At 39.8% G+C, this 27,210-nt stretch overlaps 2 protein-coding genes across 3 annotated transcripts; one reads left to right on the forward strand and one right to left on the reverse strand.

Annotated features, from left to right (window-relative positions):
- Nucleotides 1–3,589: 3,589 nt before the first annotated feature.
- On the reverse strand, nucleotides 3,590–4,669 carry GPR15 (G protein-coupled receptor 15; the record flags this gene model as incomplete). The annotated part of the gene is made up of 1 exon (XM_082655661.1): nucleotides 3,590–4,669. Exon 1 carries the CDS (start codon nucleotides 4,664–4,666, stop codon nucleotides 3,590–3,592), a length of 1,077 nt encoding a protein of 358 aa, XP_082511787.1. The 5' UTR covers nucleotides 4,667–4,669.
- An 8,400-nt stretch (nucleotides 4,670–13,069) lies between these two features.
- Nucleotides 13,070–21,943, forward strand: CLDND1 (claudin domain containing 1). Of its 2 annotated transcripts, XM_082655024.1 has the most exons (6): nucleotides 13,094–13,154; nucleotides 14,283–14,326; nucleotides 14,551–14,860; nucleotides 17,549–17,659; nucleotides 19,084–19,221; nucleotides 19,373–21,943. In XM_082655024.1, the coding sequence occupies exons 1-6, from the start codon at nucleotides 13,148–13,150 to the stop codon at nucleotides 19,591–19,593; spliced, it is 831 nt and encodes a 276-aa protein (XP_082511150.1). In that variant the 5' UTR covers nucleotides 13,094–13,147; the 3' UTR covers nucleotides 19,594–21,943. The 2 variants fall into 2 exon arrangements, with proteins under 2 accessions (XP_082511151.1, XP_082511150.1); XM_082655025.1 differs by lacking the exon at nucleotides 14,283–14,326 and having other exon boundaries at nucleotides 13,070–13,154.
- The last annotated feature ends 5,267 nt before the right edge of the window (nucleotides 21,944–27,210 follow it).

Raw genomic sequence — 27,210 nt, forward strand, 5'->3', positions numbered from 1 at the left:
GTGTGCGGGCCTCTCACTGTTGTGGCCTCTCCCGTTGCAGAGCACAGGCTCCGGACGCGCAGGCTCAGTGGCCATGGCTCACGGGCCTAGCCGCTCCGCGGCATGTGGGATCTTCCCAGACCGGGGCACGAACCCGTGTCCCCTGCATCGGCAGGCAGACTCTCAACCACTGCGCCACCAGGGAAGCCCGGCACATTGGATATTTAAAGTGGTTTTTTTTTGGTTTGTTTATTTGTTTTAATGCTGTAGGTTAATCAATCTTAGGATGAAATTCCCACTTATCAAATACATTTAGGAAATGTAGCTTTATTAAGAAAATGACAAAGATAACAAGAGACAAGAGGAACTAATCCTAAGGTGGATTTTTGCATCTGAAATTTAAAGTCAAGTTGCTGGAACTATTTTTCCCTGTACACTGATATGTAAAGTCTTGTCATAACTGCTTATTCATAGAGTTGATAAAAGCAAAGAATGTTGACTGAGAGAAAAGAACTTAAAATAAGAAAAGACATTTACAAGGGATAAATCCAACCCACAAGCTCTGTGGGAAGCAAAACCCACTACCCATTTCTGGCAGTTCGCATTATGTTCCTTCTTTTTCTCTGGACAGCACTGCTCTCATGGGGCTGGAGGCATCCTCTTGCTAGCAGGCCACACCAGGGGCTCTTTTAGAAATCAATTTGTAATTCTTTTATTATTGTTTGACTTTTGTGAATGAGCCCTGCAGGAAAACTGAGGCTCGCTGTTCTCTGTGGCATGCACATTTGACAAGTCATTTCTCACTTCTGAGATCTCTTGGGGGAATAGAGAATGATTTGAGGAGTCAAGATGAATCAGAGGAAGATTTCTTTTACTCAGCTTCCCATCATTCTGTGCATTTCTGTGTCTATTTAAAAATTAACTTATGACCCCTAGTAATCGTCCCCTCTCAGTCACGCACATAGCTTCCTTTAAGACTGTTCTTACTAAGTGTTGTTCTCACTCAGAGGTGATTTTGACTCGTTAGAGTGGATGAATTGTGGGGCTCCCAGGAATATCAGGTTAGTTTTCTTCTTTCCATATGGCCCAAATGGACTAAATGTGTGTTTGTGAATGTGTGCCTTAATTTTAAAATTAATGACAAGTTATCAGACAACTTCTCACCCAGGCTTTAATGGAGAGCTTTTCTGTGGTAAGTTCTCATAGTAACATAACACTAATCACATTTTGAATTTTTTTCTGTCAGAGTTATGCCGTCTGTAAAATTATGCCTATTTTTCCTTTCCTCACTGGTACCTTATGAATATAAAATATGCTAAGATCTCCATAAGGCACACAAGTAGCATATCTACTTAAAGTATTAAAAAGTATAACAGTATGTTTTTCTTCCACGTTAAAACGAAAAAATGAAAAGGGTGAAACAGAAGTAGGATAGATTCTAATATTTGTTAAATGAGAATGATTAAGTGTCATTTGATAATCTAGTTTGGAAACTTTTATGTAACATTCAATAATTAATGATAGAAACAGAATTGTTTCATATAACTTTTTATTCAATATTTTAAAAAACCTTTCACTTATATGTATTACTCTTACAATATCCTTGAGGATTCTATAGACATAGATATTACCAATGACATCTAGGTATGAAAGATTAAAATGACTTGTTCAATGTCCCAACATTGAGGGTGAAGCTAAACCAAATAACCTAGGTTTTTTCATTTTCTCACAAATACCTTAGCTGATTGACTGGGCTATTTTTTAAAGGTAGCATTTCTCAAAGGCTCTGATTCTGTGATTAGTTACAGTGCTTTTGTTGATTTGTTTTAAAAAAGTGAATGTCTTCTACTTTCTGTATTTTTGCTTTTATTTAACCTTTGGAGATCTATTTAATTATATTGAATTCACTTTTGAAGTTTTCCCAGAAACTTTATTTCTTATGATTTACACAGTCTTTTTTTTCTATATCTATGATAATTTATTAAAAGTCTGTTAGAATATCAGTATTAATTGATATGTTAATAGAAATTAATACAACATAGAAGAATACTTTTATAACAAAATTATATTTTTATTTAATAAAAGTTTAAGAGAAAGTAATAAATTTACCAATTTATAAAACCAAAAACTTCTGAATAGACTATAAGAAGATGCACAATATTTGAGGTTTCTCTTAATATGAAAGATACATAGGATGAACTTGAATTACCTAGTCTCTGAAAAGATTCTAAGCTTTCTCTGATTTTCAAATCTAATATTTAAAAATAAAGCAATAATTCATTTGTGTAAACAGTGGGGGTAAAAACATAACCTATTATATCTTGAACCAAAAGATATATTACAATAGTATGTTTGCTGCTGCAAAGCCTTTTGTGGTTGCTGCTAGTTACATTTTCCACTTCAAATTCTTTAAAAGGAATATAGGTACAAATTGACTCAGTAAATATTTATCAGGTAAGGAAGTCCAGGAGGTCTCTGAGTTTCAAAAAATGTATGTAAAATACCAGTAACATCTTTGTTATGGATTTTTCCCTTCAGCTGAATACAGAGCATCCTGTCTTCCTATGTTATTGGATCAAATCATGAAATTACATACACCAAGCAAATGATGCTACAGGGAATGTATAACACTAACACTTTAATTAAAATACAAAATGATAATCTGCACGAGGGTGTTGCTAAGCATTTGGTGACCTCTAATTACAGTAGTAGTAACACTTTTATTTTATAACTAGATAACTAGGTAATTAAAAACATGTAATTAAAACAAAGCCATATCCTAACTTGTAAAGGCAGTGAAAACAAAGAGTACAGTAAAACCCCATTGAAAAGTAGTTACTACATCATTATAATAAGATACATTTTAACCGACATATCGTATAAGGAAAATAAAAGTCAAACCTTGTCCTATGCTTTCTTGTTAAAATACTCTTGAAGACCAAATGGTAAAGTCCCAAATCATACACACAATACAAAATGATTTTATCCCAGTGAGCTTTCGCCAGTCCAAAGTTATTGTGAATGGTATAGGGTGAAAGACAATGTTGGAAGATGGTATAGAATTACCATATAAAGTTTTAAAGATTAAGGCCAGAACCTCACTTCATTACTCAGGAATAATTAATTACTGAGCACAGGTATATTACATTTTTTACTACCTGCATTGTCACCACATTTCTCACCAGATACAAGTGGGCAGAATCCTTTAAGTGTTGTCCACTTTGGAGCTCGGTATGAAGGGTCGTGTGGATCTAGGTTCCTGAGAGAGGAAAAGGCTTGAATGTTCATTAACAACCATGCAGGAAGGAACTGGCCCAAGCAGGAGGCTTTATCTTAGAGTTCACAGACATAAGAGTTGTATTTTGCCTGGTGAACTTGATTGGCAAGGGTCAAATAAGGCCACTCAGCTAAGAAAAAAACCAAAACAAAACAGCATACGGCCTAATTACATCCATGAACACAGAGACTTTCTAGATGTCTCTTTAAAAATGAACACTTCCTTGTGTTCATGAAGCAATATTACCACTAGCAATACTTTTCTTTTTGCCTTGTCTCAGACACAAATGAACCCTCCGATCCACCAACAGAGCTTGAAATGTTACTGTCCCTTTCAGAGTGACACAGACCTCTTCCTCCTTCTGGCAAAATCCTCTGCCTGAATGAAGTTGGAGAGAGCCTTAGTGAGGTCTGAGGTCTCAGTGCTGCTCCCAAAGTCATACTTCTTCAGGCAAGGGCACAAGCAGCGCACGATGGCTCGGCGGATGTAGCTGTCAAAGATATAGTAAATGAAAGGGCTGATGCCGCTGTTGGCAAAGGCCAAGGGCCCACTCACCTCCATGCCCCACTGGAGAAAAGTTGAAGGAAAGTAGAGGTCTTGCTGCAGCCCAGAGACAATAGCCAGGAGCTTGAAAGTATTAAAGGGCAGCCAGGAGAAGACAAAGGCTGCCACGACAATAAAGATGACCTTTATGGATTTCCTCAGCTTTCTGTTGTGCTTTCCCGACTGCTGGTAACGGACACACAGCTTCCTTGTGATACAACAGTAGCAGGTCACAATGCTCACCAAAGGGGCAAAAAATGTAAAAAGTAAGGCCACCAGACCCCAAGCCAGTTTAACTGGAGTGGCCCTCTTCTCTGCACAGTATGGCTTACCATCAATCAGGGTGAGCTCCCGGGACAGAAGAGTAGGCAACCCCAGGAGGCAGGAGATAAACCAGACACTGGCACAGACTCCATACGCGCAGTCTCTATTTCTGATTTTCCTGGATACGGCTGGACACATGATGGCCAGGTAGCGGTCAACACTCATGCAGGTGAGCAAGAAGACATTGCAGTGCATGTTGACTGAGATCATGTAGGAGCTGCCTTTGCACAGGAAAGAGCCTGTCCTCCACAGTCCTAAAGATGCTTCTTTATCCACCCAGAGAGGCAACGTGATGATGAAGATGAAGTCAGAGGCAGCCAGGTTGATGATAAAAATGTCAATCAGTCTTCGGCTGCCCCTTTTGAAATGCAATGCACTCATGAGGATGACGTTCCCCAACGCTCCAGTCAGGAACACCACTGTGTAAAAGACTGGAAGGAAGACTGATGTATAAGGAACGTGGGAGTGGGTCTCGTCAATATCAGGATTTTGGCTTGTAACATAGAAATATTCCAAGTAAACCGTGGTTGCTTCTGGGTCCATCACTGGGTCCAGCAGGTGCCAAATCTGGTAAATTTTCTTACCTAAGAAGTTTTTGTATGAATTTTAGAATTCTCAAGGCAGCTTCTTTTATACAGTGCCTGCCTCTTCTCCCTGCCCCACCCCCTTCCTTAGAAGATCTTGGGACACGCATTAAAAACAGAGATTAAAAAATACAGTTTCTACCAATCCTCAGAAAGGGCCCACAAGGAACACCACCCTGATTGGTATTGGGTAGTTGTGGTTATGGTTTTCTTTATTTGCATTTGCCCAGGAAACTGAGGTGCTTTTTGGCTTTTTTCTTCAAGACATTCAGTTTGTTTCTTTAAATCTCCAGAGATTAGGAAATGAATTAACTTTTTCTCCTTACCTACCTTAAAGATATCTTTGCTTTTCTGACACTGAGAATCTTTTCGATCTAGCCTCCTGTTTCACATGCAGTATACTGTTTTACTTTTAGAATTTTAAGGTGGTGATGTTGAAGACACTGTTTTCATTTACATCATTGGTGAAATGTGAAGAGAATAGTCTTCCATTGCATAAAGAGTAAATTTCCCCAAATCATACCAGTCCACATCTATGGCAAACATAATGATTCCAATTAGGGTACTAGTTTCTTCTCATTTATTTCGCTCTTTCAGTTCATGCATAATTGATCCTGTCTTGTTCAGTAAGTTTTAAAAAGTACCCAGGGCTTCCCTGGTGGCACAGTGGTTGAGAGTTCTCCTGCCGATGCAGGGGACACGGGTTCGTGCCCCGGTCTGGGAAGATCCCACAGGCCGCGGAGCGGCTGGGCCCGTGAGCCGTGGCCGCTGGGCCTGCGTGTCCGGAGCCTGTGCTCCGCAAACGGAGGGGCCACAGCAGTGAGAGGCCCGCGTACCGCAAAAAAAAAACACAAAAAACCCCCCAAAATGCTGGGACCATGTCCTGTGCTTTTATCATTATTAAAAAAAAAGTTTTCACTACAATTAGCTCAGAACCTTGCATGTAGTAAGTGCTTTGGAAATGTTACTCATGATCCAGTATAATTTAGCAAGGATGAATTCATTGGTGTTTAACTGTGGGCATTGCTGTTATTTACGCAGCTTACAAACACAGGTTTAAAAGTCACAAACTGCTATTTTTCCGCTATTACCTGTTATTATAATTCAACCAATTAAGTTCCCTTTTGTTAGTGTTAATATCCTTGAGCAGGAGATTTTCTCCCTACTAACCCTCAAATAAGTATCCTTCATCAGTCTCTAGATCCCCTCTGATCTTTTCTTCTTTACGCCTCACCTTGATAGCAGTGATTTTTTAGCTTTTTTTTTTTTTTTTTCACGGGCCCAGCCGCTCTGCGGCATGTGGGATCTTCCCGGACCGGGGCAAGAACCCGCGTCCCCTGCATCGGCAGGCGGACTCTCAAGCACTGCGCCACCAGGGAAGCCCCGATTTTTTAGCTTTTGAGCTCTGACTTTTCAGTAAGTGCCTGCACACATCAGTGAACTTCACTTTTGGAATTACTGACTTGGCAACAGGCAGAACTATATTAGGTGACATTACAAAGGAGTGGCCAGTATAGGCACTATAAAGGGAAGATTTTTGGTTCATTCAAAACACTTGAGAAACAGGCTAATATCAAAAAGATTCTATCATATTTTTCTATCATCTGTTCCCTTTTATTTATTTATATTTTACCATAGTAAAATACAACAAATTCTGAAACTGACTCCTTTTATTTCAATTCTTTACTGGCCGAAGTGGCTCAAGCCTCCTTCATACCCTTCTGCCCTTACTTTCCCTCCATCTCATTTCTTCGTCAAAATTACAGTTTCAGGTTGATACTACTATTGCATAGATGAAAATATAATTGTTAAACACTTGAAGTCCTTTCTACTGAATTATTTCTCCCGTAATTAATATACTGAAAAGAATGATCCTGCCTGCTGTGCTCCTTCTTTCTGTCTTCTTCCTGATGTGTTCTATTGCCACCTCAGTCTCAGGCATTTAGTCTGGGTCAGGGGAGGATGAGGGCTACCCTGATCTGGGGCAGCCCCAGAAAGTCACTTGGGAGTTGATTTACGGGCCTGCGTCTACCTTCTTTTGTGTCCTAGGCTGCTCTGTGTTGTTCCTGGAGAGGGAGTGGGAGGGTATATTCTTCACTAAGTATAGGCTGCAGAGGAGATAAACTAATTAACTTTTTGACATTTCTTGGATAGAAATCTTTCTCACTGGGTAAGCCTTAACTATTTAATAGAATATTTCATTTTGTCAAATAGTTTGAAGTAGGACAATGTTTACTTGAAAAGGACTGATGGGGTAAACATGGAAAATTTAAATATTTAAACACTGTATGTATGTGTGTGTGTGTGTGTGTGTGTGTGCATTAAAGAAGCAATTATATGTATATATTTAAAAATTTCTTTGTAACTGTACTTTAATTGTGTTATTAGAATTTTGCATTCTGCAGCCAGAAGTTCTTCTGGTATTTGAAAAGATAAGGTTGATTCTGGGGCTAAGATATTGAAAAAAATTTTTTTTAGATATGTCTCAAGAATTCCACATAAAAGAATTATAAAATGGAAAAGAGTTCATGCTCATACTCTAGAGGAAAACATCTGTCTGCACATTTATTCTGTAGGTCTTAAATTTCCTTTCAGCATTCCAAAGCTGTTAGCCTACTGATGTAAACTATCTCAAATCTGACTTCCTCAGTAAACTTTGAAGCAGCTGTAGACAAAATGATTTGCTTTATCATATATAGTCACTTTGGATTATGGTAATTAGTGGTAGAATGCTGCAGTATGAGAATACCCATCATGGATCAACCATATCTTGGAACCCAAGTTAGAAAATAAATTAAGCGTTTTAAGCCAAAAAAGGGAACACACAGCATAGTACTGGTCTTTTAATAGCTCAAAGAGTACAGAGCTATTATGAGACAGAACCCACAATAAAAGCTAACTAGATAGAGTAGGGGAGGTCATAGTTCTAAATAAATTAGGAACTACAATCATTTTTAATTTTAAATGCTCTTTGAAATAAACATGAGGAAACTAACAGTAAAATAACCAGCTACGCACAGACCAAAACTCAAAAACAACACTGGACACCATAAGCATATGAAATGGCAGTATGAACAAGGCGATGACCAAAAAAAAAGAGTAAACTGTAAATATCAGTAACTGAATTACAGGACACATGTCACCTCTCAAGAATTGTTTTTTCAGAAAAAAAACAAAACAAAACACGCTCAGCTTTCCTCCTTCATTCCTGGCAGAGATCATTGTTTTCAGCTTTGTGTTCTCTAAGAACTTTTACAACACTGCTTCTAAAGTACTTATTATCTCATTTTACATGGTAAGTTGTTTTGGCGTCTGACTTCCTGAGCTGATCATGAGCAGCTTGAAGGCAGAGACCATCGATAACTTTCCACCGGCCTCTAGCTTATAGTATTTTTCTAACTAAAGTCTTTTTTGGCCTCTTAATGTCATTGTTTTGAACCTGTGGATGCCAGACCACATTACCCACGTTAGAGTCACGCTGGGATGCCTACTAAACTGTAGCTTTCTGAAGCTGGTCCCAGATCTATTGAATCAGAGTTGTTAGGAGTAGAGTCTAGGACTTTATATTTAATAAGCCCTCAAAGTGATTCTCTTGTGTGTGTGTGTGTGTGTGGTACGCGGGCCTCTCACTGTTGTGGCCTCTCCCGTTGCGGAGCACAGGCTCTGGACGCGCAGGCTCAGTGGCCATGGCTCGCGGGCCTAGCCGCTCCGCGGCATGTGGGACCTTCTGCGGCATGTGGGCTCTTTCCTTTCAGTAATTCCTGTCAAATGTTACACAGAGCAACAAACTATAGTTGTTCAGATGTCCATTCTTCTGAAAGACAGAGGATGGACCATACATAGATGAGAACTTTAAATTTAAATTGTCCTTTATTTTAAAATCATCCATGTGAATCTTTGGTAGATGACCTTTTTCTGGGCCCCAGTGTCCTCATTAGTAACATGGTTGTACTAGATGATCATTAATGTCACTTAAATCTCTAAAATTTTATGACTTATACTTCTGCTGGAAGAAGAATAATGTAGCTCCGAAATATGGTTGTCATAGGTCCACAGCATTAAAGTTTTGTTGGGGAATTCATGTATCCTACACCTCCAGCCAAGGCAATATGCAAGAAGACAGAGATAGTGGGAAATGCAGATGGACAAAGAAAAAGGAGGAAGGCTATCTGCATTCTGATTAGAAAAGATGCAGCAACTCAGACCTTTGCTGTTTCAAAAAAAACAGTGATCATGGAAAATAGAAGCTGTTGGAGAAGTTTGTGAAAAGTCCTTATTCATTGCAAATGGCTCAAAACTCACGCATAATTCAGTCCAGATCTACAAACATTTATTGATCACATTGTATGCCAGACACTGTGCTGGGTACACTGACCACCTATTGTATGCCAGACACTGTGCTGGGTATGAGGGACACCAATATAAATAAATACAATTTTTGCTGTACACCACCTAAATCCAGATGAAATCAACTATTATGAAGAAGCCTGAAGTGTGCCTAAAATACTAATATCACTGCTGTTTACATAAATATGAGGTACCAAGGGAAATCATCCAACAAATAAAGTGGAGGAGAACACTGATAATAGCAAATATGTTCCACTTAATTTGGCATGATATATTGCGCTAAACTCTCCAAGTTACTGTCAGAATAAAAAAAAAATCACTAACTCTTAGACTATAAACAGAGCTCTTAAACTGGACTATTTAAATGGTTATACATGTTATGATACTCAAGTAAGAGAGTGTTTCTAACAAATGAATATATAATCACTCTGATAAGATTTATGAAAAACATATAGTTTGCTTCATGATCTTTGCCTTTTATTCTGGGACATATCAGTAGACCATGTACGAACAGAGGTTTCTTTCTGCTGTGCTATCTGCTACCTAACCTAATGAATCCTTTCTCATATGGGGTGAGAGTGGTTGATAGAGAAAAAAAAGAAGTAATATATCATAGTGCCAGTTGGGGTGGCTGTATTCACACAAAACCTTCAATCCACCTGTGCAGCAGAGGCTTGTAGTCACAGCTTTGGCTGAATGATGATAGTATATCCACTTGAGCAGATGCCTCAGTGGACAAAAACTTACTCTCTCCTCATTTTCAACATTTGAGCCAATTCTGAACGTATCTCAGGAATTGGGACACAGAATAAGAGAGGGTTCAGAAGTCTAAATTAATTCCTAAAAATTTCTGAGATCCAGGCCAGAAGACTTCTAAGAAGTTCAAATTTAGAGGTGATTTTTAAACTTTTTAAAAAGTTAGCCAAAATAATAACAAAGCATAATGTATAAAGTTGGTTAAGATGTATAAATTAGAACAGGGACTCTAAACTTTAGTGTGTTTAAGAATCACTTTGGGGCTTCCCTGGTGGCGCAGTGGTTGAGAGTCTGCCTGCCGATGCAGGGGTCACAGGTTCGTGTCCCGGTCCGGGAGGATCCCACGTGCCGCGGAGCGGCTGGGCCCGTGGGCCATGGCCGCTGGGCCTGCACGTCCGGAACCTGTGCTCCACGGCGGGGGAGGCCACAGCAGTGAGAGGCCCGCGTACCGCAAACAAAACAAAACAAAACAAAAACAAAGCTATATGAGAAAAATATAATGTAGATATATCTTGCTAAACATAATTTTTAATTTCTAAAAAAAGTACAATTAAAAATAATATGTAAGTATATTAGGGAATTTGGTATTGAAGGGAATTCTCGCATAAAGAGTTGTTTTTGTAAGCACATAATATAAACAAGTTATAATACCTGCATATCTAGATTTTCAGCTATTTGGTTTATTTAAAGTATAGTGTAATTATAACACCTTCTTGCTGAAACTAGAACCATTCTTAACAAATTAAGCCAGAGGTCTAGTTCAACTTTGCCTTTAAATCTAAATTTTGTAATCTGTATTTGGTTTACTAAATCATCTTTAATATTTGTGAAAATATGTCAGGCAGCTACTGTTTCCCAAACAGGCCAGTAAGAAATTGAAACAGACATTTAACTCCATTAGTTCATTAAGGATTTATTTTGCCTATCCACACGACCAGCTGCACAAATAGAAGACAGAAACACCCAAGATGTAGAGATAAATCAGAAATACCTGTTGTGTGCTTAGTGGTACTGGGTGTGACGAGATGGTTCACATCCTCTGGGCTGAGTGGGCCGGATGGTCACAACCTCAAGCATGCAGACACTCCCAGGTCCATACCAAATTGCTGATTGAAATGTGTCTTGTGCGTTTCCTAGGCATTCTGCAGACTTAATGGATGAAAGTGTCATCGTTGTTTGCAGGTCTCCCCAGGAACATCCATCTCCTGAATCATGAGAACTTACGTATGCTATGAGCCCAGCCTGGGAATCTCCTGAGTGGAGGTAAGTGAGGATGCCTGAAATCTGGTCCTGGAAAGTCTTTCCTAGTCATTTGGCAGTTAGTCCAGAGGTTCATAAACCTCCTGATGTGAGCAGGGACCAAGATAAATGGCTTACTTCCAGCCTCCAGGGGAATTAAGAGCTTTAAAAAGGTTTTTATACAGTACTGATCCTACTCAAAGATTACAGGTGTTGAACAAATATTTGCAAACACTAATAATTTAACAATTGCTTACTACGCTCCAGGCTCTGGGCTGGGTATTTTATGTGTATTTTCTCATTTAATCCTTACAATGATCACGCAGGATAGGTGCTACTGTCAACGTCATAATTAGAGAAAAGTAAACTGAGACTTAAAGAGGCTAAGTAAATTGTCTAACGTCACAAAGCTAGTCAGCTCGCCCCAGTATTCAAGCTTGAAGTCAGTTATTCCCTGGGCTCAGTTCCCTTGTTTGTGAACTGAGGTGCTGTCTTCCTCTTCGTTTTTTAAACTTCTCTTTAACCTGGTTTTATTTACCATGTGACTTCACTGGAGAGATAGTTCCACTCCACTGGAGAGAGAAGGTAGAGGATTTCTAATGAAGCCAATGGATGAAAACATTTCCTGGTGAATACATGCATTGAGGAGTCTTACTGCATATTAACAATTTGCCTGGGCACCTCCTCCATTTTCTCTAGTTGGTGTCTCTGACAAACTTCTCCTATGACTAGATATTCTACATGAAAATTCAGTCATATTTGAATATTATATTCGGCTATTACTTTATTTTAATTAGGTACTGGATGTGAATATCAGTTCAGCCATTCAGGCAAAAGAACTATGGCTAAAAGTAGAAAAACAAATGATATGCCTTCAGTCTGTCAGGGGGGTAGATATTTATTATCCACTTGGGCCTCCCACCTTTCTCCTGTGCTGCGGCCAAATTCTAAGGCATTTGGGGGACGAGCAAGTGGTTGAGAGCCCCTCTGCTCCTTCAGTTGGCTGCCTCTGTAGGTATCTGTTGAGAAACCCATCATTTTGCTGTTCTCAGAGCACATTCATGAGTCCACACACGTCACTAAAAAGATGTCCCTGCTTCCTGTCTGTGGATTTCTATGCAGTACTTGAAGGCTTAGAATCATTTTTTTGCCTCTGTGCCATACAGTCATCTGCAATCTCTGAGGTTGTACATGACCTTATCTGCTTAAGGCAATATTCTCCAAATTTCAGTCTTTTTCATACTACATAAATTTTTTATTCACTTTTTTGACATATCTGGGACCCTCAGTATTAACTTAATATTTTTCTTCAACAAATTGTAATTTATTTTAAAATTAATTTATTTTAATATTTTTCTTCAACAAATTGTAATTTATTTTAAATTGATTTTAAAAATAAATTATTTTGTAATTTATTTTATTTTTATTGACTGCAATAAAGAGAAAACTAATATCACTTGCCACAAAGAGAAAGCAGCCACAAACAAAAACTATCTGAAATCCGAAGAATGTCATTACATTCTAGCTGGATACCTTCTGTCAGGTTACATCCTTCTTAGTCTAAACGTAAACAGTAAAACCAGAAAGACTATCTGCTGCAATGGGAGTGAGGTTGTGGGAGAGAAAATCAATGGGTTAATATTTTAAAAGTACAATCGCATTGCTGTTCATAAGCAGGGTGGTGGTAGGGATAGCACAGGACTGGAAAAATCTGAGTCATATTCGTCACAATTAATGACTAGTAGTGACCGGAAATAGGTCGCCTTACTCGGCGGACCTTCGTCCCTTCCTTAGTAAAATATTAAGAATCCATCTGCTCAGACTTCCCTTTTGCACACCTAGGGAGCGGAACTACATCTCCCACAATGCGCCGCGCGGCACAGAGAATGCCGTCCATCGCCTCTCGCAGCTTTTCCTCTGTCCCTCCTACAACTCCCACAAGCCCCCTCGGCGCCGGGGCCAGGCCGGGCTCGGGGAGGAGGCGGAGGCGCAGGAGTTATAGAGGGGGCGGGCTCTGCAGGGAAGTGCGTCAGAGAAGGCGCGGGGAGAGTAGGGTGCTGTGGTTTGAGCTTGAGGGTGAAGCTGGCGGAGCAGGAGGATGGGCGGTGAGTGAGCGGGGCCGACGTCGCCGGGCGGGGGTCGCGTAGCCGTTCGGTGTTTCCATCCGTTTGAAGAGGGGCCCCCTCCCCGGGCGCGGCCGGGGCTGTGCGGGTTCTGCGCGGGGGCCTGGGGCGGGGCTTTTCCCTTGGCCGAGTGGTCCGGGGAGGGGCCTGCTCGGGTACCTGAGGCCCCTGGCCGGGGACCGCGGAGGGCTGCCCCGCCGCAGCTCCGGCTGGTTTCGACCACCCCCGGCCCCAGGGTGCGTCCCGCGAGGTGACAGCGCCAGGCGTCCGGCCTGGGCGAAGCGCCGCTCCCGGTGCTCGGGACCTTTTAAGGTCATTTGAGAGCCACCGGGAGGAAAAAGGATTAAAAAGAATAAAAATACAAACCCAACTTCTGGAGTTATCGTTAATTATTGTAATTGCTCTGATCTCTCCTGAGTCATTTGCCATTTCCCAAACTCAGCAACCCCAGTTTGCGAGCCCGTTTTCGTGCTCCTTTTTAAGGTGTTTGGCGCGGTCATGGCATATATACTTGCAGTATTTGACTAAGCTTGATCCACCTTGAGTCATTTTACTGCGGCCATTTACTACTGCCAGTGAGCCCTGTCCACGCCTTGGGAGTGTTAATATTTGCCTAATCCAGAGTTTTCTTTCTGGCTGAGGAGGGATCATTTAGTTTGCAGATGAGGAGGTTCAGAAGTATAAGGAATGGGTAGAGTAGATACGAGTGAAGATTTTGACAGCGTAGAAGAGCTTGGCTTAGCTTTAATGGAGCAGATTAAAGGGGCAGATTAGAATCTAGCATTATTATATGTTGTTATTCTCTTTGCTATGCCGTGCGCCTGGAACAACCTTTCTTTCTGGGTTAACAAACATTTTCACCTGTCTTTTAAATAGCTCCTTACTCGTAACCTTGTTTTAGAAGGTTTCCCTATGCAGAGGAAACTGGGAGGAGCCGATTTCCTCTGCTTCCTTTTCCTATGCCTTTTTCACACTCAGACCCAGAACACTTAATGCTCTGCAGTCTGTCATTAAAAATGTATGCAAGGTACATTGCTGACTCTGGGCATGTCTATTGTTTGTATCTGTAATGTGTATGTCCATTTCAGTGTTGTCTGTTTTAGTGTGCAGGTGATAGACTAGAGAACAAGACCTCTGTCTCCGTAGCATCCTGGGTATGTGAGCATTCAATAAGTACTTTTGTGATAATGAGTTTTGTTTTGAACTTAATTAAAAAATGCTTGCTTCCTTTTTTTTTTAAATTCATTAATGATTATACATTACTTTAAAGAGCCTTGGGAGGGGGAATAGGGTAAAGGGTGATTTTGACATAATTCCTTTCAAAATCTGTGTTTGTCCTTGAAGTCTAACTTTTGTTCTTTCTTCAACTTTTAAACAGAGCAGTCTGAATGCCAGAATGGATAACCGTTTTGCTACAGCATTTGTAATTGCTTGTGTGCTTAGCCTCATTTCTACCATCTACATGGCGGCCTCAATTGGCACAGACTTCTGGTATGAGTATCGAAGTCCAGTTCAAGAAAATTCCAGCGATTTGAACAAAAGTATCTGGACTGACTTTGCTAGCGATGAGGCAGATGAAAAGACTTATAATGATGCACTTTTCCGAAATAACGGCACAGTGGGATTGTGGAGACGGTGTATCACTATACCCCAAAACACATACTGGTATAGTCCACCAGAAAGGACAGGTATTTCTCTTATTTTAACTTTTGTCTCCTTTACCTACTCTATAATAGAGAAAGTGATGTGATGATGGCCCAGTTTTGTATAAGCAGGTTTGTGGGTTCTTTCTCTCCCCAAAACAAGAAATCTTATGTATTTCTTTTCTCCCCGTCACTTCCCTCCCCAGCTTCCATGAATTACCATCATACTCATTAATATTGGTTGGATGAGTAACTGTCCTTATCTTGGGAAAATCATTGTAAATCTTTGTACTTATTTACCCACTCATTAAGATATTTGTATTAAACTCACATGTCATGAGAAAATAATTGGAAAAGAACACTGGAAGATTTCAAATACTTAGTAACTGGTAAAAAGGACTAGTATCCAAAATGAAGTCAACACATATGAATTGATAGTCATTTTATATGTAGCTGTGTTTTAGTTGATATTATCATTTGCCCACTAAATCTTAGAGGGTATAATTCGACCAGTTCTGTGTTTAAGTCTGCATATTTGAGACTGTTTTACAACAATCTTGATGGAGTTTTTAGGTTAAAAATATCCATTACAGAAGTAAAAAAAATCTAAGAAACTGCCTCTCAGGTTTATTTTGTAAGCATTCTTAACATTTAAAAATTTTAATTTCCAGTTATTAAGATGGAAGCTTTAGAGTTCTTTGTAAGGAACAGCTTTATAAATTGTTTCTATTTATGACTACTTCTGTTGGGCTCTTGGTGGGAAGCACTATATTCAAATCACAGCACAACAGGCTTGAGTTACCATACATCGGAAGGCTGATAGTTGTGATTTTGTATGGAAAAAAGAAAGTAGTTTGGAAAGAGGTGAAAGTTAGTTAAATTTTATTTAAAATGTTCGATTCTATTTATGAGAGCATAGGAGCACTTGATATTTGAATCTTAGCAATCGTTTATTATTCAGTCAACAAATATTTAGTGCATTCTTTCATGTTCCAGGGCCTAGGATCTTGGAGTACATAAGGGGAAAAAACAAATAAAAATCCCTACTCCTGGGGAGCTAATATTCTTTTCTTAAAGCTCCAGTTAACGCTATTGCTCTGCTGCTTTTTTTAAAAAATTTTATTAATTAATTAATTAATTTATTTATTTTTGGCTGTGTTGGGTCTTCGTTTCTGTGCGAGGGCTTTCTCTAGTTGCGGCGAGCGGGCGCCACTCTTCATCGCAGTGCGCGGGCCTCTCACTGTCGCGGCCTCTCTTGTTGCGGAGCACAGGCTCCAGACGCGCAGGCTCAGTAGGTGTGGCTCACGGGCCCAGTTGCTCCCCGGCATGTGGGATCTTCCCAGACCGGGGCTCGAACCCGTGTCCCCTGAATTGGCAGGCAGATTCTCAACCACTGTGCTACCAGGGAAGCCCCCGAGGGGAGCTAACATTCTAATAAGGACTGACAGGCAATAAACAATAAATATAATAGTATAAACAGAATAAGTAATTATATAGTAGAAGATGACATGTGCTGTGAAAAATACAGCACAATAAAGGGGGTTTGGAAATACATAGGGAAGGGGATGTTGGTGGGCATAAGTTATGCTATTGAATAGTAAAGGCAAGATACGCTGCAACAAGAAAATACCACTTGAGGAAAGACTTGATAAAGGTGAAGGAGTTGACCATATGGGTAGTTGTGGAGGCAGGGAGAATCATTTAGGTTGGAAGGAACAACTGCAAGGGCCCTGTGGTGGGAGCATGCTTGAAGTATTCCAGAACCAGCAAGGAATTCCCTGGGCTGGAAGGAGGGGGCTGGGGGAAGAGTTGGATATGTGTCAGAGACACATCCTGGGAGAGGGAGTAGGGCAAATCACGCAGGATTCTCTAGGTGTGATGAGGGCTTTGGTTTTTACTCTGAGTGTGATGGAGCCACTGGGGAGCTTTGTGCAGAGGAAAGATAATCTGGTCACCTAGGAAGATGTGCTGAAAACAGACAGGTGGCTGGCCAAGACAGAAGCCAGGAGACTTAGGAGGCTATTGCACCAATTCAGGTGAGAGATGATTATGACTCAAGACCAGGATGGTAGTACTGAGCAGTGCCTGATTCTGGATATATTTTGAAGGTAGAGCCTCTGGGATTTCCTGATGGAATGCATATGGGCAAGAATGACTATAAAGTTTCTGGTCTGAGGAACGAGAAGAATGGAATTGTCATTACCTGAAATGGGGAACATGGCTGATGGAGTAGGTTTGGGGGAGAAGATCAAAGTTTCTTTGTCCACTCCTTCCTAGTCTTCTTACTGCTAATTTTTTTTTTTTTGCGGTACGCGGGCCTCTCACTGTTGTGGCCTCTCCCCTTGTGGAGGACAGGCTCTGGACGCGCAGGCTCAGCGGCCATGGCTCACGGGCCAAGCCACTCCGCAGCATGTGGGATCTTCCCAGACGGGGGCACGAACCCGTGTCCCCTGCATCGGCAGGCGGACTCTCAACCACTGCGCCACCAGGGAAGCCCCTTACTGCTAATTTTACTGCTCCTCCCTGAACCCATGTCTTAAGCCTGCTGCTGCGAACCATTGGTCCTTTGGGCATTGGTGAAGGCTGTGTGTCACTCAGGACCAAAGAGGTTGCTGTCTCCCCTGAGAACATTTTTCCATATCACTTTTTATTTCAGAGAATAATTACTAAAAGAGATTTTTGTTAAATGTTTAAAATTAAAACAACAAGCAATCATTGTTATTCTTGTTCCAGAGTCATTTGATATGGTCACAAAATGTATCAGTTTCACGCTAAATGAGCAGTTCGAGGAGAAATTTGTTGATCCTGGAAACCACAATAGTGGGATCGATCTGCTTCGGACCTGTGAGTAGTTTGAACGCAGCAAGACAATTGGGAAAAAAAGAAAATAATTTTATTTCCCTTTTGTTGAACTCTTTTTGGAACAGGATGACATTGTACATTGTGTCAACTTGAAATAAGGTCTTTTACATTATCCCAACAAACTCTGTTCTGTTGATAACACATTTTAGAAGTTACGTACATACTTACCAAATCACAACTATGAAGTTGAGCAGCTAATACATTGGGTGACAGAATCCAGACCATCCAAAAGATGTTATTAATGGGCCCATTTAAAGAGGAAGTTTAACAGGGATAAATAATACATTTTTATATTTAAGTTAAACACTTGATTTATCTGAGTTCCGATCGGGATATGTGAAAAAAGTTGACTGCAGGCTTTATATGAGTCAACAAGTATCAGGCCTGCTGAAGTATTATTGATCCAGTCTTAGGTGGTAGTAACCAAGGTGTAGATGTCAAAAACAAATGAAAGTAATTATTACGAGCATTCTATTCTTTGATGGTCAGGCAGCCTAGGAAATGCTGTCTTCATGTTTGGACCTAGTTTCTAGGCTATATAGAGAGTTACTGGAGCTTGCCTGGAAGAATGACCACGTCATGAGAAGGAACATTGAATAAAATGACAAGTATTCAATTTTGCATTGTAAATGCATAGGAAGAAGTTTATTACTAACAGAGTTTGAAGGGAAGTTAGAGAAAAGACTTTTATGTAGTTCCAGAAAGTAAAACTAGCACTAAAAGGTAAAGTTTGGTTTAGAGTTGATGTTACTACATTGATAATAATTAACATAATTTGAAAATGTAATGGGATGCTTTGTAAAGTCATCAGCTTTTTTTCCCATGTTGTTGAGGGAATTTATGATAATTAAAACTGCGATTTATTGAGTGCCTGGTATATACCAGATCCTCTGCTTTGTGCTTTATGTGTATTCGTTTAACAGGTCTTTTATAATCTCTATTCATTTGCTTGTTATTCCTGTCTTAAGATCCTATGAGGACTTAAATTTGTTTGTATGTAGAGCCAGAATGTTTTGCTTCAAATCTGGTTCTACCACTTATTGTGTTACCTTGTACAAGTTATTTATACCTCCTGTTTCAGTTTCCTCATTTATAAAATGGAGATCATAGTAATAGTACCTACTTCATAGAGATTTTGGGGGTTTAATACACAAAGCATGTATAGAACAGTGCCTGACACATAGGAAGCCCTCAGTAACAGTTAATTGTTAGTGTCCTTTTACTTTTATCAGGAGAAAGTTAGCATTGTTTTGAATAATGTGCTTTAGGAAAAAACCTCAATGTTAGCATACTTCATTCTCACTTTTTGAGAAAAGTTCTAATTAGAATATGAAAGAAATTGCCATTGTGAGAAAACTGAAGTCATGGTAACATTTCTTTTTTCTCTCTCTCTTTTTTAAAATCAGATCTTTGGCGTTGCCAGTTCCTTTTACCTTTTGTTAGTCTAGGTTTGATGTGCTTTGGGGCTTTGATTGGACTTTGTGCTTGTATCTGCCGAAGCTTGTACCCCACCATTGCCACAGGCATTCTCCATCTCCTTGCAGGTGGGTCTTGTCATCACACTTAGTTTTACCTACTTCTTGTCTCCTTAGGGATCCCATATTACTGCCCTGTTGTGTTGCCTGGAAAGCTCTTACCATGCTCTTATCTAGCTATGTTTTTTTGTTTTTGTTTTTTTCTAAATTTTCCTCCAAGGTCTGTGTACACTGGGCTCAGTGAGCTGTTACGTTGCTGGAATTGAACTACTCCACCAGAAACTAGAGCTGCCTGAGAATGTGTCTGGCGAATTTGGATGGTCCTTCTGCCTGGCTTGCGTCTCAGCTCCCTTACAGTTCATGGCTTCTGCTCTCTTCATCTGGGCCGCTCATACCAACCGGAAAGAGTACACCTTAATGAAGGCATATCGTGTGGCATGAGTGGGAAGCTGCCTGCTTTACAATTGCCATTTTTATGAGTTTTTGATATTAATATTTTCCCTTATCTGCCCCCCCAGTTGTTTTTAATTTAACTCTTTTTTTAATGGGTATACCATTTTATCCTGAAAATCCGTTTTATTTATTCACGCAGACAGTTGTTTCTTAATACCACTAAAATTTATATGGAACCTGAGTGATTCCATCTTTCAGTCAAACTAATCTAGGTTCAGAGTCCAGACAGAAAAAAATTGGGTAAACTCTTGGCACAAATTTGTGAAAGAAAATTGGTAGTAAGAGGTTGACCCAAAGCAAGTGCCGCTGAGGTCTGTTGGATAAAGTATCTGTTTAACTGGAAACTCTAGTTTGTTTGGGAAACAATCATTGTCAAAACTTATGTTCACTTTGCTGTTGTAGATAGCCAGTCAGCCAGGCTATTTTCAAGGACTTAGGCTATCTAAAATAAGGAAATTATCTAAGATCTTTTTCTCTAAATATTGGCGTATAACTTCATCTGAGGTGAAATATCTTCAGTTGTTTATCTGTACTGTGTCTTGTTTACAAGAAAGGAAGTGTTTACATGGAATTTTAACTTTGTAACTGCAAGAATTCCAGTTCAGCCAGAGAAGAGGATTAACCTTATTTTACTTTTTTTAAAAAACTCTCCTTAATACGTCAATAGGATTTTTAGTATCGCCAGACCATTTTGGATTTTTGTTCCTTCCCTCCTCACACACCAGACTTATTAAAAGAGTGCTTTTTTTAAACACTACGTTGGGGTCACAGAGTAAAATTCTCCAACTGCCATACGTTTATTTCAGCTAAGTACCATAAAGAAGGTTACACCATAATGACCCTCTGGAGCTAGGAAAACTACCACAAGATCTAAAGCTTTGGCTGGTCATTAACTTCCAACTATGGTCTTTATTTCTTGTGGTGAAATGATGTGCCTTTCCTTGCCTAATCCCTTCCTGGTGTGTATCAACATTATTTAATGTCTTCTAATTCAGTCATTTTTTTATAAATATGTCTATAAACATTGAACTTTAAAAAATCTTATTTATTTATTCCATTACTGTAGTACTTGACAGATTTTAAAAAAATGTAACTTAGTAATAATTTCTTACAAAATCCTAGATCTGTCTTTTTTAAAAAATAAAAAAATGAGAAGAGACTCAGAATTGTGTATAGTGTCTGAGTTGATTAAATCTTAGTACCTTAGGATAAAGAAGTACAGGATTCTGAATGAGGATTTTGTGATTTTCTGTGGGAAATGCATTGTTGCTCTATAGGCCTGCTTTATGTCCAGTGTTTGGGTCTCTGTTTTATCATCCAGAAAATGTGGGAACCCCTTGCCCCCATTAGAAAATAAGAGACTATTTCTTATGCTTCAGCGTTTTAAAGCATGTTTTCAAAGTAGTTTTGTGATCATTGTGTATCATACTTAACATGGCTAGTTTTTCATAAAGTCATTTAATGGCTGTGGATGTTTATGTTGTGTATTAATCAAGTGGGCTTCTGACTTACAACAAAGCCAGTATTACTCTGCAGCCGATTATTGCCTGTGAAATGGCTAGTTACTCAGTTTTCTACCTCCTCCTAACTCTTGAAGTTTCATTGCCTTTCAGCACCTTTTGTGGAAGGTAGAAAAGCTAAGTGAACAAAACACAGCACACTTTGGGGAATGAGATTTTAAAATTATTGACCAACATGACATTTTTGGATTTGGAAGTTATTTATTTTATCCCTGCCTCTTATCACCCCAGAATTACCTGTGACTTACTCTAACACCCGTCTTTAGTGTGCATTGAGGAAGCTTAGTCAGGATCTGACTTTTGAGCCTCACCAGTAGCACCCTTAAATATGGAAAGCTAGCACCATAAGCCCTGGTGCTGAGTATGTGTTGTTTAAGCACATTTCAGAGTAGCTGAGGTCATTCTCTCCTGCAAAGATTTTTTGGAATACAGAGGCTTGCATTATTTCACTTGATGTGTAAATATTACGGTTTTTCATCTGTCTAATGATTCTAGTCAAGTAGAACCATATGAAATTACTGATATTTGACCATTTTTGATTAAACTGATACATAAAGTCAGTGGCAAGGAAAGTGCTATTAATCTCTTTTCACGTAATCTTTGAAAGCAACCCCCGAAGTGTAAAAAAATAATTTTCAGATTTTTCAGAATGTGAGTTTTATGGCAACTTAAGAAACGTGTTTTAAGATCTTAATTTTTTGGTTCCTGATCTCATTTCATGATGTGAATAAATGTCTTCTATATCCTTTTTAGCAAAGACTCATTTTAGAAAATTTCTTAAGGATAGCCATAAACACAGTAAAAGTTAATACAATAAAAAAGGCAGAATTTATTTGTTCAATTAACATTGTGTGCCTGCTGTCTAGGTCATAATATACTAGGGTCTTGGGAATTTAATTGTAATGTGTTAAAAGTTTTACCTGGTCTAAGTATTGGGGGTGTGTGTGTGGGGGTGTGTGTGTGGGGGTGTGTGTGTGGGGGTGTGTGTGTGTGTGTGTGTGTGTGTGTGTGTGTGTGTGTGTGTGTGTGTGTGTGTGTGTGTGTGTGTGTGTGTGTTGCGGGGGTGGAGGCAATGGATAGGGTTAAGTCACAGGTGAACTGATTGGTGACCCCAGTGAGAAGGAGTTGACCATACAACAAATCAATTTAGAGTTTGTTTTTCCATTCCAGAGACATCGCTAAATTGCAGACTAGCACTGTTAAAACTTATGTAATATATATCCAGTCATTTTCAATTATTGTAAAGTAGTGTGAGGGCATTTTACAATTTAACCCTTATGTAAGCTTTCACCAGAAATGAAAACAACCTGTTGATTTAACCTGATTTTGCCAGTTGCAACACTTTGAAAAGTTTCCCAGCAGCTAAAGGAGCAGGTAATGTGTATAGTGTTGAAGATGCAAATTGTTACTTCACAAGCTCCACCCAGCTCTGTCCTGGCACAGATGGGTGAAGTCTCTTGTCCTCCTTTCAGCCCTCTTAAGGGAGTAATGATTCAGACTTGAGAGAATAAAACAAGGAAACACATCTGTGTATAGGAATTCTTTTTCTTTTGCTCATCAGGTGTTCCAACACACTATTGTAATGAGATATATTTTTCCCTTGGATCAAATTATGATATATGCCAGTGTCCTGCAAATTCATTATGTGAAAAGAATAAATTAGAGTAATTATTTGCTCTCTAGAAGAAGAGATTTAAATCCTCTTCAGTGTTAAAATTTCTGTTAGCAAAATTAATACATTGACATACTAACACTTGCACACTTTCAGCAAACTTGTATGAAGCAAAATCCAATTTATATTACTTTTTACCTTTGCAGAGTTCTAAAAAGATGGAATAAGGAGAGAGAGAATTCTCTTTTGTCTTCACCTTTTAAAATATTTGAGTTATGGGGTCATGTGTCACCTTTCATCTTCAGACTCTGTCTCAGGATGTGAAATTTACCTCATGTCTCCTACAGCCTTCCAGCCCCTCCCAGTCTTCTAGCCTGTGTTCTTGTTTTTCTCTGCTCAGCTTGTATTGTCACTGGGATGTACACAAGCAGCTTTGAGTCTCTTGTTTGCATAATCTCCCATGGCACCTTCCTTCACAGTCCTTAGCCTTATCTTCACAGCAGAACTATGCCATCCAGTTTTCCCATTCTCAGTCTCAGGGTACCAAAGAGGGCTGCTCAAAACTATTCAGCTGATTGTGTTTAAAAAATTGCTGTTTGACTTTAGTTGCTTGACAATTAACCCCCACTGCCTGTTGATTTATTACCCTGTAACACACATGTTTTTCAAATCTCTACAAATGATAGTTGTTGGAAACTTGTATTCTTTTTCTTCAACTTCCGCAGATGGAGTTTATGTTCTCTTTAAGGAGCACATATTGGAATGAACTCTTCCAGTTTCTCCAACACTTGTATGTTTCTCCCTACAAAAGAAGAACGTATTAACTGATTGGAGAGATTGCTGGGAGCATGGCATCCACAAAAAGCAGCAAAGTGTATAGTGGTTAAGTATCCAGCTCAGGAGAGACAGCATACTAAATTTGTAATCCCAGGTCTGTCACTTAGCCTTTCCAAGTCCCACTTTTCCCATCTGTGAAATGCTATGATTATCATACCTGCCTCACAGAATTGTAATGAGGATATTGCTCAGCATAAAGTAGCCACTCAGAAGTGCTTGATTGGCTGCATTAAGAGTGGATGGGGTTACCCCTAGTGACCTGGCCACCCCGTGGGGTGGTTCTCAGTCTATGCTGCATATTGGAATTGTCTAGAGAACTTCAGAAAATACTTGTACGCTAGAGATTCTGATTCAGTCCGTCCGGGGTGTAGCTAGGTCACTGATATTTTTAAACCTTTCCAAGTGATTCCAGTGAGTAGCTATGTTTGAAAACTGTTTGAAAGCTACATTTAAAAGCAAGAAGTAGTATTCACTCTCTTCTTGGCAGATTGTTAGAAAGAGACAGTGGGCTCTGTAGAGTAAACAGACCTGGCATGCTGCCTGCTTTCTAGAAGCTTTTTCTTTCCCGTGCTTTCAGGCACTCTCTTCTGCTGACATCTGGCTCTTTGAGATGGGCCCCAATCCATCACACCACTGCTAGCTGGAGCTGTACCAAGAGTCTACCTGCAGCCCAGGACACTCCAGTGGCTGGTCCTAAGGTTCAGATTTGGCCAGAGGTAATAGAAAGCCTCGTTTGTTTTGGCTTCAATTCCAAATTACTTTCTTTAATTCAGTACTTTCAGGGACCCTGTAGTGGGGGGGGGGTGACTAGGCCTCCATAAAAAAGGTGAATACTGTGATCCTTGTCTGTTTACCAGTTCATTGCATTACTTCTCTTTTGATTAGAACCAGAAAGGACAGAGGTATGAGTAATTGACATTAACCTCTACACAAGCCAGAAATGCTTGAGAATAAACATACAAAATGAAGATGAACTAGTACTTGCCTTGATAGGTTGTTGTGAGGGTTAGATAAGAAGGTACATAGATCCTGAAACATCAGAGGTCAGTAAATACTAGGTATTGTTAGGAGACAAAGGTAGCACAGGGGGAGGAGGGCAGCCTTTGCCCGGCCTGTGTGGTCAGTCTGTGCAGGAGCTGGAGCTGCAGTCCTGTGGCTGCAGTCCAGCAGGGCTTAGCGCTGGGCTGGGGGCTATAGTATCAGGGAGAATCTAGTTTCCTGTTAATGTTCACTTCAAAACAGGTAGAGCTTCATTACAGACAGGCTCTTTAACCATTCTTGCATGTCAAAATGGAAGGATTTTTTAAAAGATTGTGTTGTTATCCTTTTTCCCAAACAGGTCTGCAACCAGTGTGGGATTTTTTGGTCTTTCAGTGATTTTGCTAAGCGTCGGTTGGTGATTTAAGGTTAGCTGCATCAAAAATCTGTCTTTATCTTGTTGAAATTGGATCCAGGTCCACTGAGAGAACAAGAGGAACTTGGATTCCTGTGGCTTGTTCTCAGGCTCCTGAAATGAACTACTACCACATGCAATACAATTTGGTTTGGACGGTTCATTTTAAGTGCTGAGGGTGGCAGTGGATTTCAGGGACACACACCATAGGGCCAGACACTGAGCGTTATTCATGAACACTTATAATAAGTTGCAAAGTGGCACTTTTCTTGCCCTGCCTGGACTTAAAGGAGCATTCAAAGGTATGAAAGATAAGAAATTATCTAAAAAATATCTAGAAAGAATTCAAACACTCGGGGCTAAGACTTCTTCCAGGACTTGTTTAGGGACAGCAGCATCCACTTTTATTATCATAACTATCCAACCATCCCCCATGGCAGTGGTCCCTTTCTCTTCCCATTTGAAATAAAAAGATGACAGGAGGAAGGAAAGGAAGGAAAAGGCCTTGAGTCTTTGTGTGGAGGGTGCTGCGGCCCATCTCTACCTCCACCAGAAAAGGTGGGTACGGATCCCACCCCCCAACTACTAGACAGCCTCCTAGGTGGACAAGCAGAGCTACTCTCTTGTTAACCCATGACTTTCACATCTAAATCACATGCTTCGAATTTAGACATTTGCTTATAACCCCAGCTCTTCTTTTACTGCGTCAGAACCTTTGGGAAAATTCGAACACTTCTGAGGTCTCAGTGGGATAATAAAGTCCACTTTTCATGTTCGTTGTGAGGCTTAAATAACATAATACATGTAAAGCACTCAGCGTGGTGTCCAGCGCATCTCAATAAATGATAATCATAATTGATCAGCAGATGATTTCAGGTTCCCAGCCCTGCCTTCTCTCCTATGCTTTAGGTTTAAATTTCTAACTGCCTTCAAGGCAGCTCCATTTGAATCTTTACATGGTACCTAAAACTTAATATGTCCAGATTTGAACTCATTTTTCTTTTTTTTTTACATCTTTATTGGAGTATAATTGCTTTACAATGGTGTGTTAATTTCTGCTTTATAACAAAGTGAATCATTTATACATATACATATGTTCCCATATCTCTTCCCTCTTGTGTCTCCCTCCCTCCCACCCTCCCTATCCCACCCCTCCAGGCGGTCACAAAGCACAGAGCTGATCTCCCTGTGCTATGCGGCTGAACTCATTTTTCTTTTCATCGTTTCTCCAATTCCCATTTTCTTTGTTTTCCTTATCAGCTAGACTTTCAGTGGTGACATCATCTTTGATTCCTCCTGTTCCCTTGCCTTAACCAAGACTTTCTGATTCTATGTAATGTCTATCTCACTAAACCCCTGCTATCCTACCCTGGTTCAGGCTACTGGATGATGACAGTAGCATTGCTGCCAGCTCTCTCTCTAATCCATTTTACATATCCTGCTAGTCTGATTTGCAAAAGCATAGATCTGATCACATGAACCTTTTGCTAAAAAACATTCAATGACTCCTCATTGCTTATAAAGCAATGATTCTAGAAGCAATCTGGAATTGTCTAAATTTAGTCTCACATCCAAGATCTAGCATTAGCTAGTTCCATCTTCGAAACATTTCCTGTTCCCATTCTTTTACTTCAGTCAAACTCACTATTAATTGTACCCAGTTTGCACTTTCTTAGATCAAAGCTTCTTGTTATATTGTGTTACTGGAATACTGTTCTCCACATACTCAAATCTTGTCCATATCACTTTGTTGAAATTATATCGTTTCAAAAATCATGACCATTTATTTACCAAATAGAATAAAGTTCACCTCAAATGTATTATTCTTTTGAATACTTATAGCACTCTGAGTAACGCACCCGCCCCCGTAGCTTTTGTCACTTTCTACCTTGTTTAACACTGATTACTATACATATTCTCTTCCCTACTAGATCTTACTGCCTATTTATTTAATCTTTGTTTCTCGCAACATCTCCCACATAGCCTTGCAAAGACTAGTTTCTCAGGAAATCAGAAGGAAGTTTTTGAGTGAATAACCCTTGAAATTATTAGAAAGCCCTACTGTAAAGTGTATACATGAAATTAGATTATCTAGGAAAGAATTTGAACTGATAGACAAGAGCTTAAGTTTAATATTATGTTGCTACTTTGGAGAGAAAGCTCTGCAACAGTCCTTCAAGGTAACTTTGAGATTTATAGATACAACATTTTCCCCCCTGAGCTAGCAGAGGAAGAGGGTTCAT

Source organism: Grampus griseus (genome assembly GCF_964374135.1).
Source record: "Grampus griseus genome assembly, chromosome: 5".
Classification (NCBI taxonomy): Eukaryota; Metazoa; Chordata; class Mammalia; order Artiodactyla; family Delphinidae; genus Grampus; species Grampus griseus.

What these genes read in the sequence shown, in the direction of transcription:
- CLDND1 (XM_082655024.1), top strand. An exon ending in CTGTCTCCGTAGCATCCTGG is followed by an intron (nt 14,327 to 14,550) that starts GTATGTGAGCAT and finishes ACTTTTAAACAG; the next exon opens with AGCAGTCTGAATGCCAGAAT. An exon ending in GATCGATCTGCTTCGGACCT is followed by an intron (nt 17,660 to 19,083) that starts GTGAGTAGTTTG and finishes TTTTAAAATCAG; the next exon opens with ATCTTTGGCGTTGCCAGTTC.